The sequence below is a fragment of the Oryzias latipes genome, chromosome 8 (assembly GCF_053564925.1).
Source record: "Oryzias latipes strain Hd-rR chromosome 8, Olatipes_Hd-rR_3.1".
In the NCBI taxonomy this organism is placed as follows: Eukaryota; Metazoa; Chordata; class Actinopteri; order Beloniformes; family Adrianichthyidae; genus Oryzias; species Oryzias latipes.
The window spans coordinates 14,783,071-14,796,282 of record NC_136244.1 but is presented as its reverse complement, the minus strand read 5'-3'; the positions used below and the strand labels follow the sequence as shown (position 1 = coordinate 14,796,282).

The following is a 13,212-nucleotide window of genomic DNA, read 5'->3' as shown; positions in this document are numbered from 1 at the left end:
ACTGAGGCCTGTCCGGTCTCTGCATGACCGGAGCAAGAGCTTGGTTCGCATAGCCGGCAGTGAGCAGCAGTGTCTGTAGTTATGCGGTTGCTGTACCGGTCCGTTGTGGTGAGGAGAGAGCTGAGCCAATAAGCAAAGCTCTCAATTTACTGGTCAATCTTTCTCTGTGGCAGATGGTCCAACAAGTGACAAAAGAGTTATATAGAATTTTATTGTTTAAGAAAAAAATTGAATGTTTTTTGGGTGAACTCTAAAGATTTAATCTGCTCCTTTTTTCTGATTTTTCTAATTGAGTTCTATTTTCACAGAAATATCGTCCTGTTGTCCTCTACAGTGGACATGGGAAATTAAAATAAAGTTGTTTTTTTTAAATTAAAATTGTAAGGTGTTTTTTAGGCCCAAATAGATAGGAAATCACACAAAAACAAAACTTGGAAAACACTTTTTTCCTCGGTTTTCAGGAGGATAAATCATAAAAAATATACTTTATTTGGTAAAACAGAAATCAGAAACTATTATCATGGCTTCTAAAAAGGTTTTTCAATAATATTTTTCAATTCATGTATAATTTATGCTAAAAAGAAGAACGTTTGTTGACAGCTGCTACATGCTGTGAAGAGAAAGAGTGGGATAGTATATGCATAGCTAACAGTGAACATTGTCACTGACACCTGCCTGACAGGTGAGAACAACTGAGATCAACCTTGTACATCCGCACAGAGTGAAGCAAATGTAACTAAATAAGTGATCACCCAGTAAAACTATAGGCTGCGGGTATCAGCGTTGCACGTGACATCATGCAGCACTTGTAGGTAAAGACGCACCGCTGTTCTCACCTGGTCCAGGTAACCAGGTAAGGCTATTGAGCCTCTCTGCAGATTAGGACCACTGGCACCTGAGTGCAAACTTGTCACCATGAACACACCGGTGTTGAATGGGGTTTAGGGTCAACAAATTGAGGGTGCTGAAAAAAGTTCTAATGCACACTCACTGCATAATTTCAACACAAAGGGCAGCAAACAGATGGATGGATGTTCACCCGTGCGCACAGGCACGTTTAGACCGCTAGGTGAGTGCTTAACTTCCTGCTGAGCGTAATCATGGGAGGATATAACCTTTCAAGACAAACAATTGAAAAGGAAACAGTGTGTGACTTGGCACACTGCACATGTCAGTCAACCGCTGCACAAAGATGACCAAACTAAACCCATTGTTGGTGTCTCATTTTGGCTGGATTAAGGGTCTTTCTTTTTTCTATGGCTGTATTGGAACAGTTGCTTGGAGCAACGGTTTTAAAATCAGAACCTGTTTTCCTTTAGATCACAGGAAGTTTAACACAAAACTAACAACTTCATGCATCTTTTTACATCACTTTTGCAAAACATTTAATACCAGTTTATTGCAAAAACATGAATTTGGTTTTGTTGCAGAGGAATTTCCTCCCCTTCTTCAGTGACTGTATTACAGTATAAAACCCTTCATTTGGAGGCAGAGGAGGCACGAATTGGAGGCTGGAATAGATCCCTCCCCCTCCACATTTTCATGACAAACCCCCTATAGGAGCACATTTATGCATCATCATCATCGCCATGAGATGATGGGACAAAAGCGGGGTGACCCCGGGTCTCTCTGTCAGCACAGATGACAAAGCAGTTTCATGGGCGAATGAGAAGGTTGGAGAGCACCGGTGTCCCTGACATTCACTTTTACGCACCCCCCCTCTCAACCCACCCCTACTTACCGCTGCATCTGATCATCTTAAGCTGGGATGCTTTAAAGCACACGCTCCCTTTGAGCTAAAAGTTTAAGCTGGACGGTCATTCTAGGAATTTAATCTCATCGGTTTAGGACAGATGTTTATTAATAGGATATTTATGCAAAAAAAGGAAAGGATGGTGGGGCAGGCGGGGTGTCAAATGCTGCAAGAGGAAGGGAGAAGAGAAGATGAAAGTCTGCAGTTACATCACAGCCTCCCTGCATTTACTGTAGCCTATAATTCCAGAGTTGAGGAGGAGATGGCAGGAGGTACGACGGGGAAAAGTAAAGGTGTTGTTTTTTTTTTCTTTTTCATAACTTCTTCTGCTTTTTTGCAAGGGCGTCACAGATGCCCACAGCCGGGCCTCTCTGCTTTGATATAAATAGCAATGGTTAATTAGTTAGTTGAGAAATTGGATCAGGGGCGGGCAGTTAGAATTTGATCCACAGACAGGTAACTTAAGCAATCCCTTTTGTCACAGCAATCAGACCTATATAAATCGACCTTGACGGACAACATCCACAACACAGCCTCACCTCTCCGCAGAATCACCGCTCTGAACCAGAACACCTGAACAAGGTAAGGTCTTAGGAAGATTTGAAGCAGGCACACTTATTTTTTTTCCTCTTAATTGCTCTAGCTTGCTACTTTTTAATCCTTTAGATACTCTTTTTTAAATGTTTAGATAACTTTACCTTCTGCATAGAAAAGCTCAATCTTATTTAAAGTTCAAAGAAGTTAAGCTCTGTCTTTCTTCCCTGTGCTTTGATGTTCAGGAAAAGCAGAATCGTTCATTTCTCAGTTTGACTTTTGCACTGGTACTTAAAAACTTCTCGTTCCTGAAAATGTTGTGCCACACCTGTCCAAACGTGTGAATAATTCCCCTTGCCGTTCTGTCTACAGGAAGAAAATGTCGCTCTCATCTATCCTCTCTGCAGATGCCATCGACAAGGCTATCAAGGACTGCCAAGGTATCGTTTTCCTCCAATAACTTCATCTCGCTCTGTGTTTGTGGCACCACTGCAGTAAACTTAGAAATGGAATTGACTGCTGGACTGCTGCAAATCTTTTTCCCTTTTTTTGCTTCTTTTTATGTTTTATTTTCAAAGGGCTTACATTTTATGTATACACTGGTTTTGCTTTGAAATTAAGACCTTTGAAGCTCCAAAATGATTGCATTTGCAGGCATTTATGTTTTAAAAAAGTGCAATTTTTTGGCAAAAAACATATACAATTTATTGCGTGTTCTAAAAATTCCTTTGTTTAAGATTTGTAGATATAAACTTGCCTTAGGATTGAATAAAACATACAAAAATAAAACCTTTTCTTTTGTTATGCCGGTTAATTTTTGGTCTGTTCCAGCTCCAGATTCCTTCTGCCCAAAGAAGTTTTTCCAGATTTGTGGTCTCACCCAGAAGAGCCCTCAGGATATAAAGAAGGTTTTTGGAATCCTTGACAATGATGCCAGCGGATATATTGAGGACGAAGAGCTCAAGTGAGTTAAATCCTAAAGTTTATTTTTTTATTTTGAAGTTTTTTTTTAATCAAACAAAAGATAACTAGTGTGTGGAATAAAATGGTTCCAACAGTTCTTTTTTGTAAACTCACATCAACAGGAAGAGATGCAGAAATCTCCTCAAATAAATGTTCTGCCTAATTAATGCATGAAATTCTGTTAGAAATCGGCAAAAACTTTGTTACCTTTTGCATGATTCTGAGATGATTTAAAGTAGGTAAAGCTTTTGTTTAGTAGATGTTTAATTTTCTCTGGTGTGAAATGTTTCAGGTTTTTCCTGCAGAGGTTCACTCCTAGCGCTCGAGTGCTGACAGACAAGGAGACCAAAGCCTTCCTGGTGGCGGCTGATGGCGACAGCGATGGACGGATTGGAGCTGCAGGTAGAAATATCTTTTTATGTGTAAAAAGGACAGCAAAGAATAAATATGACCTCGAAGGGGTTTAATGATTTGCTTCTTCCATCTTCTCTCCACAGAGTTTCAAACTTTGGTGTTGTCCTAAAGAGATGAGCATCTAAGAAGAATTCCCCCCACCCACCCACCCTAACGTGACCTCTTCACAGCCTTTTCCTTAATGTACCACCAAGTTACAGTTTTCCTGCTGTTGTTTTGCATCCAAAACCATCTTCATGTACATTCTTAACTCTAAAACTTGCAGCGTTTCTTTGCACATGTTCTGATCCCCCTGTAAAAGCTGTGTCACCTAAAGAAATGTACACTTAATCACACAAATGAGAAAATAAAGTAACAAAAAACTTCAGAACTCTGTGGTTTCTCTTGTTTGTTTTTCTGCTTGTATTGTGGTGTGTGTTTTTTTGGCAAATATTCACAGAAACATCCTTTATATTCAGTAGAAAACACACATTTGTGGTATCCTTAAATATTCCCTTACCCTTGTCGGACACATCAGTAAATGAGATTGAATGTCGGACAGGTATAGAAGGGTCAAAGATACCCACACCTGCAGCGACATGCGTCCCACTGAGGGACAGAAAACTCCTTCCCTGTGGAGTTGTGCAGGAGAACTGCAGCATGCATGACCTTGCTGACCACCTGAGTGTCGCTGCGGTCGTCTCGAGTGACACCTGACCTCAGCTTTGGACGTGAGTCCCATCTGAACTCTCTGAGCAAAAATGCAAACGTGAGCAAAAGCCACCGCATTTGCATGAATCCAATTTGTGTGCAGACAGACAAAAAAGGTGCGCCATGCCAACACGATTCATCCTAAATATGCAAAAGAAAGCTGCAGGGTGATGACTTCCTGTGGATCTACGAGTGCCTCAATTTTATCTAGCTCAGCCACATTCTCCAGCTCTCCAACCATCTCAATCCCCTCTTCCATCACCCCCAGAACTATAAATATCACTTCCCGGTTTTCTTCTCTGCACTTAGAGGATTCACTGGATTAAAATTAAAAACCACCTCACTGTTTCCCCCACCCACGAGCGCCACCAAACTACAGAGTAGAGACCTTTTTTTTTTCCCAGAAGCTGTGTGCCATTCTGATTATCTGTATAAATACAGGGGGAACGTGGCCATTACAGCACACGCCTGATGGTCAAAATGATGACACGGGGCAAACCCTGGTATTAGGATGAAGTCACGGTGGCTAAAGTGGAGTTTGTTGTCCAACCTTCTGCTGTTTTGTTAAACACAGCCCGTAGTGTGTGGTTTGCTTGTGTTATTCAAAGGATAAATTAGATTTAAAATCTCACTGTCGATTTATAAATACTTCAAAATAAAAGACGCTTTCTGTTTGGAGCTGCTGCTTCATCTCTGCACATAAATAGTGGTTATTTGCAGAGAAAAACAGACAAATGAGTCTGCAGAGGAGGCAGAAATGGTACATCATTCAGGGGAGGAGAAGGTTGGGGAAGCCAGCAGGTAACACAAGCCAGGTGACACACAATGGAGCCGTGACCCCTGCAGGTCCGCAGCAGGAAATGTGAGCCAGCATGCCGGCGCTGTCTGCTGGATGTGCGGGTGTGGGATGTCTGCATAAGTTAGTGCGACAAGATTATCAGTGGGAAAAAGATGGACTGATTACCTCACAGGTTCCTGGGTAATTTTTCAAAATAATTTACAGAAATACATCAAGAAAAAGAGGGCCTTTTTTGTCCAGATTTCAGACCTAAAACTCTAAGAGGTTAAAAATCGTTATCTAGCCAGAAAAAAATGAATAAAACGTTCAGTTCTGACTGTTGAACGATTGTTTTGACAAACAATATTTAAAAAAAAGTGAAACATGAGCACACTGATGCATCGCTTCCTATTTGTTGACACCTTCTTTGGGAACTACAACTGGGAAAAACACTTGGAGAAGTGGAGAAAGTGAATTCCCAAAATAGGAAAAAGAATGGAACAGTTTCACTAACTGGACCGCAGAAAGACACTACCTTAGAAGAAGGCTTCATCTTTTTGGGGTAATATAGAATTTGTTCTTTTTCTGCAAACTTTAACAACTTTTATCACTTTCAAATACTATATAAAACAAAAGGAGGATGTGTTTTAATTTCAGGAGTAAAGATGTGATTTGTTTTTTGCTTTATGCGTTCAGAAAAAAACATCAAAAGGTTCTTTATTGTTAGCTGACACAGACAAAGTTGGCACACAATTGTGTAACAATGTACCTTGTTTCATATCTGGAGTAGTGCATTTGGGTGGACTAAAAAAATGGAAAAACAAAACAAATGGGGCCATGCCTGTTTATTTGTACAGCAGCTCAATAATTGATGTCGCCGCTCCATTGTGACCAAAACTCATATCAAGAAACGAATGTCCGGCTCACCTTACTTAGTGCAACTTTAATGTGTGTCCCATCTTCACCAGGGAAGCCAAACCTCAAAGGGAGCCCCCTGTTCTTTCATGGTGATGATGATAAAGATTAGACTCTTCCCCAGTCTGTTTGACCACGAAGGTGCCTGATTGCGAGCACAACTTGTGGAAACATTTAGCTGGGCTGTTAGAATGACAGAACGGTCTCTGTGCAGAGCTGCATCCATAATGCAGAGCTCTGCTTTGCTTTCCAGCAAGCAATGGTCCTGAGCTTCATGATGAATGTGTGTGACCTTCCTTCATTAATTAAGCATTGCTCTCCAACATATCAGTGGCTATTTCAGACAGAGACCAGACTTCCTGGAAAGAGACTTCCTAAAATGTTAAATTCCACTCAGGGTTTTTTTTCCCCACCAGAAATCTGAAACAGCTATAGTGTGTCTGCATGTCGAGATGTCATGAAAATATTTTCACAAGCGAAAAACTTTTGTTAAACTAAATGAAAGTGGCTTTTTTCTATCGTTTGAATTTTTTCATCAATAAGTGTAGAAGATAAAAAGACAAATGTAAAAAGGTAACTTTGTGCATCCACTTGCTGGATGGACTAGTGCACATTTGTAATTTAGACGTAACCGTGCCACTCCCTCCTTAAACCTTTGAACAGCAGTTACTCCTGCTGACTCGTGCGCTTGTGGTTGCTGGCAGGAGACTGACAGGTACTTTGCTTTTTCCAAATGTAGCTACAAAGATCAGCCAGCGTTATCTGGACACTAAATTCTTACGGAAAATATCGGGGGGAGATGGTCACAAATTGATTGATTGATTGATTGATTGATTGATTGATTGATTGATTTCCTTTTAATTCAAGCACAAAATCAAATGTTGGTAAATAAATAATCAGAAAGTGATAAAGTGCTCAAAAAAGGAGTGGGTAGAAGAAAAATCTCTTCACCCCTTCCTCCCTTTTAAGCTATATTTCATACTTACATTTTTAAATGTTCAACATAATGATTATTGATTTAAAAACCGAAAAAATTAAAGAAAAAATGATTTAGGTACTACAACGACTTCACAAGTCTTGATTGACCTTACATTGCCCCATTCAGGCTTCTCATTTTCTTATGTATACATTTCCAAAATTGTCTTTTTTTAATTGTTTAATATCTTTACGCATTTTGATCCATTTGACACTTCTTAGTAAGAATGTTGCCTTCTCAATCTTTAAACCCCTTATGTGTTCTGTGCAAGTCGTTTTTTATAATAATATCCTTTATAAAGGATTTGCATTGTATTATGTTTCATTAAGTCTATAATGTTTAGTAACTTTGATTTCAAATGCTGGTCTGTTTATAATAACCCCATTTTTTATGGCACGGTTGATGATGAGAAAAAATGAGAAAAAGGGGGCATCCAGTAATAAAAAATTATACTATGAAAAAAAAAAACTGGAAATAAGTTTACATGTTACCCTGTGCTCATTATCCTAATGACGGCTCCTTATCAAACATTTCATTTCTTTATTTAAAAAAAAAACTGGGATGCAGAATTTCAGATTTTTTGCCAACTACTATTTAAAATTTAGGTGAAAAATAAAAAAAACAAAGACTTACCATTTTGTCTCATTTTATAAAAAACATTTTAATGAAGTCTGTGAACTAAATTTAAAGTATGTACCTGTGACTTGTATGTTTTTCCGAATGTAAGCAAATTTAATCTTTCATTTTCCTCTCTAAACTTTTCATCTATGCGTCTCCTGCCTATTACTAAGAGGTCAACCTGCTCTGCAGTCTCGTGTTCTGGCTCCGATCACAGTGGCCATCAGATCTCACCTCAGCAAAACTCTTTCTTCGTTCCAGCAGTGAACTTCCACGAAAAGTGAATAATTCAGGATAAACAAGCTGTTGCAAAATTAAACTCAACTGGACACATTTTCATCAACCCTTTCTGCCCGTGGAAGTAACAGATATGCCTCAGGTGCTAAAGGGAGCAAGGGCAGTCATCTGTCTGAGGAGTTAACGGAGGATGTCTTATAGGACAAACTGAGGTCATTTTAGCTGCACCCTTATGGTGACTTGCTTGATTTTTAATAATTTATTTCTAAATTTGTTAATGGAAATGCAATCAGTCATAAAATCAAACATAAAAGATTGAAAAATGATTTTCTTAATTTGACTGAACAATTTAAAATATAGGAAATTACTGTTGAAGAGATGTTATTAATCTTCCCATGATGTGTTTAATGTTCAAATGAAACACTTTTATCAAGTTGCAAAGCTGTATTTGTTTTCCCTATTGACTGAATTCTTTATTTTTGATTTTTTTTTAATAGATTTTTTCTTTTTTCTTACACAACATTGCAGGAAACCGCCTGCTAACGTGTGTATTCATGATTACAGCAGTGTTTTTTTTTATGAGGCTATTAAAGCTTGGGGTGCATGTCTTTTACACATCAATGTGTAACATGCCATGCAGCTCTAAGAGCAAAAAAGCACCCTGAAAAGAAAGACGGCTTAAAAAAGTAAGATATTGAGTTTGGGATTGGTGAAAAAAAATTGTTGGAAAGTATTCCAGTTCCTCTATCCACCATTACCATTTTTTTCTTATTTTTTATTCCATGCAAAAAAAGGTGTTTATTTGTAAGATTTTATAATCAGAGCTTTAAAAATCTTTCCGTCACCCCATGTTTTTTTTAAATGTAGAACCACATGTCTTCTATTTATTTATTTCACACTTTACAGTGCCAGGTGTTTACAGTTTTATTTTTTTTTAGTTTTTAGGTATTTTTATCTTCTTGAAGTTGACATATTTTGGCGCCCTCTAGTGTACGTTACAGATATTGATTCGTTGAGTCAGCATGTCCCAAAATTATTCAAGCTTAATGTTTTTAAATGACTTTGATATGCAAGATGAAAATTAAAGGATAAAATGTTCAAAAACCCACCCCGTAAACAATGTATTCTTGAGTAAAATAATATTGTAGTATCCTGGATATCTTCCTCCCACACTTACAAAAGTTTTGAATTGGGTCCATGAACATAGTATGATTTGAAAATGTATTTAAGTTGAAAAAAAGTTTTAAATGGTTTCAGCAAATAATGATTTAAACCAATAACCATTTAGGTTTATATATTTAAAAGGGGTTACACTTGCAAAAGTTGAAATAAATTGAATTAGCATCTTCAATTTTTCAAAATAAAACTAAATGATCATATGTTGAAATTATCATTTGGTATTAATATCAAATTTTTTAAATTTGTTTTACCATCAAGCCTCTCGTCATGATAGCTCTATTTATTATTTTCTTGAACTTTTGTTTCATTTATTTTTATTTTTCCTTTTCATCTTTAACAGTTTGAACATTGCATTCCTAAATTTGTTATTATTTTGTTTTACCTTTCTCTGTTCCGGCTGCAATCACTAATTTTTTTTACTAATTGCTAAATATTAAGCCATGTTCTATCATGTTCAGTTGTTTGATTAAAAAAAATGAAAAAGAAAATAAATCCGTTGCTGTTTTGGGTGATTTTATTTTTATTCAGGATGTGACGTCATATGGCCTCCTTCCTGTTTGACGGAGAGACGAGCCGGCTGCTGCTGCTGCCTGTCAACATCAGACACCATACTGAAGCTTTTCCGTGTGCGGGATTTGGCTTTTATATATTTGTTCGTGAAAGTGTCCACTGCAATGCCCATGTACCAGGTAAAGCCCATCTGTGGGGGTGACATAAAAGTTGATTTGCCGACCTGCATGTACAAGTTACCAAATTTCCACGCACAGCAGCAGCAAGGCAACAGCTGCAGCTCCGAACATGCGCTTCAGGTACTGCAAACTAATTTCATTTTTTCGAAACAATTTCCCAAACAATTTGTGTTTATTTGCATTATTTAATGCTTATGGTCTCATTTTTATTTCAAATCAAAGTCATACATTCATATTGTAAGCATTTAGCCGACCTAGCTAACTTTAGCATTCCACTACGATGAGCACCCCATTGGGGCTGATGCAACCGATCATTCTGCCATCCATTGATTTCAAGACACCAGTGTTCTACGGTCTTTACATGAAGTAACTTTTCCTGATGAAACCTCAGGGATACTTGTTCTCTGCATCCGCCGAATAATCCGCCGGTTTACAGAACCCATTTGTTACAAATCGACAACAAACACTCAGCATCTTCTTGATTGAATTCAAGTGGTCACGTGAGAACAGCATCATCTGATATTCTTCAAGTGATTTTTGGGAAACCTAATTAAAACATCAAGATGAATCCCCAACCCTCATGTTTAATTTATTCAATTAATTTTTAATGTAAGAAAATTATAATATTAAGGGGAATATAATGAATCAAACTGTTATATATCTAAATTCATATGTAATAATAATATTAATAGTAATAATAAATAGAGCAGCAGAAGCATGACTCCTAAATTGTTACATTAGTTGGACATCTTCGTCAAGTTTATACTCACCAAAAATAATATATATTTATTTTTATTCTTGATTACATTGTATCTGCAAATAGGTGAAGAGTTGCACATATTTTAGAACCTTAACAATTATAAATTGACACTTTTGTAGATATTTTTAATTACTTTTATTTGTTTAAAATTACTATATAAAGTATGAATCAATCAGACTTAGATAGAAATCGTGCAATCTGATAACTGATAACAATCTGATAACATGCACCTTTAAGAACCGGTTGTATGTGTTTACATATTTATTATTATTTGTGACTTTAAAAGTTTGTTTGCACCCAGAAACTTAAGGCTCTGACTTTGTTATGCATGCCCATACTTGGTTTTCCCAAAGATTCATTTTATTACTGCACTTAAAAGGTCAACAGAGGTCATTGTGAGGTCAGGTTGACTTTCCATCAGTTCTAACTCTTAGTTCCTGCTGTGGAAATTGCAGCAGAAAAGCATTTTTTTTCTTTGTTTCAGCTTTAGGTCACTTTTAAGGTTTTCTGTTACAAAGGCAACTATTGGCGGTTCTAAATCTTTATCAGCAGTTAGTGTCCAACAATAATTGATTGATCTGCACAGCAGCTGGCTGCATTCAAACTACATTTCTGCTTTTTAATCAAATTTAAAATTTGTGCAATAAAAAATAGGTTTTACATAGTAGCAGCATTTAAAATGTAGCAATTTGATTAAAAAAGTTAATTGTGAGGTAACACCTAATGATCAGAAGGATAAAAACCTGGAATGTGTGCGATTTGATTAAGATGCTTTAGGTAACTTTGCAAAAATTGTTGGGTTCGTCTTGATGTTCTTGTAAACTGTAACTGAATTACAAGATTGTTTATTAAAGCTGAATGGTTTGAAGAGAAAATTCCATCTTACAGCCCTTTCTCTGTGTCGTTCCAGAATGGCGAGGTGGATCCGGCTGTCAAGGCCCTGGAGGCTCGACAGGATGAGATCTTGAGGAAACTCTATGAACTGAAAGCTGCCGTGGAGGGCCTAGCTAAGACCGTGACAACCCCAGATGCTGATTTAGACCTGACAGTCAGCAGCAGCCTCTCCTCACAAAGCTCCACGGCACTTTTTACAGGTACCACCGACCTGGACGCACTACTGGGAAAGGTGAGGAATGGCCAGCATTAGCAGAAAGGATTCTGAAGAATTTAAGTTTTATTTTTTCTTTGGACAAGCTGCAGTAGTTTTTTTTTTCTTTAAAAACATAATCAACTTTGTCTTTTAAGGACCTCGGCGCTCTCCGTGATATCGTCATCAATGCCAACCCGGCCCAGCCGCCCCTCACCCTGCTGGTTCTTCACCGTCTGCTCTGTGAGCGGTACCGGGTGCTGTCCACCGTCCACGTTCACTCCTCGGTCTCCAGCGTGCCGCCGCAGCTGCTGTCATGTCTGGGTCCACGCCACCCCGACAGCCACAGCCGCCACATGTTCCAGCTGGGCTTCACCCTCATCTGGAAAGATGGTGAGCTGGTATTCGTTCAGATCTCATCACAGTCATCAGATTTGAAGGAGGATTTTGTTTGGGGGAGGGGCCTTGATGGTTAGAATTAAGCCCACCTCACTGTGTTTTAGTTCACGTTTCTTTGTTTTTTCTTCAGTCCCCAAACTGCAGATGAAGTTCAGCGTGCGAAACATGTGTCCCATCGACGGCGAAGCCAACGTGGCTCGCTTCCTCTTCAAGCTGCTGGCGCCCCACCCCAGCGAGCCCGCTCTCGCCACTCTGGTGGACAGCTGGGTGGACACGGCTTTCTTCCAACTGGCAGAGGGCAGCTCGGAGGAGCGAGCTACCGCCCTGCGGGACCTCGGCTCCGCTTTGGGTCGCAGCGCTTGGCTGTCGGGGCCGGAGCTCTCGCTGGCCGACGTGGCGTGCTACTGCTGCGTGCTGCAGAGCGGTTCAGCGCCCTCAGCTCCTGCCAACGTGCGGCGCTGGATCAAGTCCTGTGAGAACCTGGGGTACTTCAGCCACGCCAAGACACTTCTGCAGTGACTGGGACTGTCCTGGGACCAGACACTAGAGGCAAAAGAAGGACATTAGAAGATGAAAATATCTCAGCTATGTCTGGACGTTCTTCTAGCTCCTCTTCCTCCTCAGTGTAGTTTGTTGCTGACAGACGTGGTCCAAGCCAACACTTAAAACAACCCATAGATCCATATAGAACGGATATGCTGCAACTCAGTTATGAGGGAGGAGGTTCAGACAGAAGAGGGGGCTTCCATCGCACACCCTCCACCCACTTTGTGCCTAAAAAAATCGAAGTGTGTGTATCTGCGGTGACCGGTAATGCAGTGTTTTCACAATGCTTTGTACCAGTCGTTTTCTTAAACAAGAAATATTAAAAAAAAGAAGAAAAACTTCCTGTTTATTTAGATTTTTTGGGGGGTTGTTGAAATTTTTGTGCACAGGGATTCAGCAGGTAGCAGTTTTTATGCAGACTTTGCATTTTTGTCTGCCTCATTATTTCATGACAGATAAACATCTGGAATTAAAAATGGCAAAAAAAAACATCTTTAATGATAAAACTTTAAAACATATCCGAATTTGGCTGCAATTTATTTATATTTGCTGATAGAATATATGAAAATATTAAGACACAGGGTGAAACTCCAATTTCCAAAGAGGGCGGACAAACTATGGAAACTATGGAGCTGAAAAAAAAATCTTTATTTCAGGTAATATAAAAGTTGTGT

The 13,212-nt window shown here is 38.9% G+C and overlaps 2 protein-coding genes across 5 annotated transcripts; both read left to right on the top strand.

Moving 5' to 3' along the window:
- The first annotated feature begins 1,919 nt into the window (after nucleotides 1-1,919).
- pvalb8 (parvalbumin 8) lies at nucleotides 1,920-4,034 on the top strand. Its single transcript, XM_020705346.3, has 6 exons — nucleotides 1,920-2,046; nucleotides 2,238-2,335; nucleotides 2,660-2,727; nucleotides 3,119-3,251; nucleotides 3,543-3,652; nucleotides 3,748-4,034. Exons 3-6 carry the CDS (start codon nucleotides 2,667-2,669, stop codon nucleotides 3,771-3,773), a joined length of 330 nt encoding a protein of 109 aa, XP_020561005.1. The 5' UTR covers nucleotides 1,920-2,046; nucleotides 2,238-2,335; nucleotides 2,660-2,666; the 3' UTR covers nucleotides 3,774-4,034.
- Nucleotides 4,035-9,575: 5,541 nt separating this feature from the next.
- Nucleotides 9,576-12,876, top strand: aimp2 (aminoacyl tRNA synthetase complex interacting multifunctional protein 2). Of its 4 annotated transcripts, none has more exons than XM_078951573.1 (5): nucleotides 9,596-9,746; nucleotides 9,828-9,866; nucleotides 11,417-11,632; nucleotides 11,752-11,986; nucleotides 12,123-12,876. In XM_078951573.1, exons 1-5 carry the CDS (start codon nucleotides 9,732-9,734, stop codon nucleotides 12,509-12,511), a joined length of 894 nt encoding a protein of 297 aa, XP_078807699.1. In that variant the 5' UTR covers nucleotides 9,596-9,731; the 3' UTR covers nucleotides 12,512-12,876. The 4 variants fall into 4 exon arrangements, with proteins under 4 accessions (XP_011476546.1, XP_004071526.1, XP_078807699.1 ...); XM_020705347.3 differs by having other exon boundaries at nucleotides 9,825-9,866; XM_011478244.4 differs by having other exon boundaries at nucleotides 9,576-9,866.
- The last annotated feature ends 336 nt before the right edge of the window (nucleotides 12,877-13,212 follow it).

Bases quoted from the DNA above. Each gene is read 5' to 3' on its own strand.
- pvalb8 (XM_020705346.3), top strand. From the start codon at position 2,667: ATGTCGCTCTCATCTATCCTCTCTGCAGATGCCATCGACAAGGCTATC. The intron at 2,728-3,118 runs GTATCGTTTTCC...GGTCTGTTCCAG, and splicing joins GGCTATCAAGGACTGCCAAG to CTCCAGATTCCTTCTGCCCA. The intron at 3,653-3,747 runs GTAGAAATATCT...TTCTCTCCACAG, and splicing joins TGGACGGATTGGAGCTGCAG to AGTTTCAAACTTTGGTGTTG.
- aimp2 (XM_011478244.4), top strand. From the start codon at position 9,732: ATGCCCATGTACCAGGTAAAGCCCATCTGTGGGGGTGACATAAAAGTT. The intron at 9,867-11,416 runs GTACTGCAAACT...GTGTCGTTCCAG, and splicing joins GCTCCGAACATGCGCTTCAG to AATGGCGAGGTGGATCCGGC. The intron at 11,633-11,751 runs GTGAGGAATGGC...TTGTCTTTTAAG, and splicing joins TGGACGCACTACTGGGAAAG to GACCTCGGCGCTCTCCGTGA.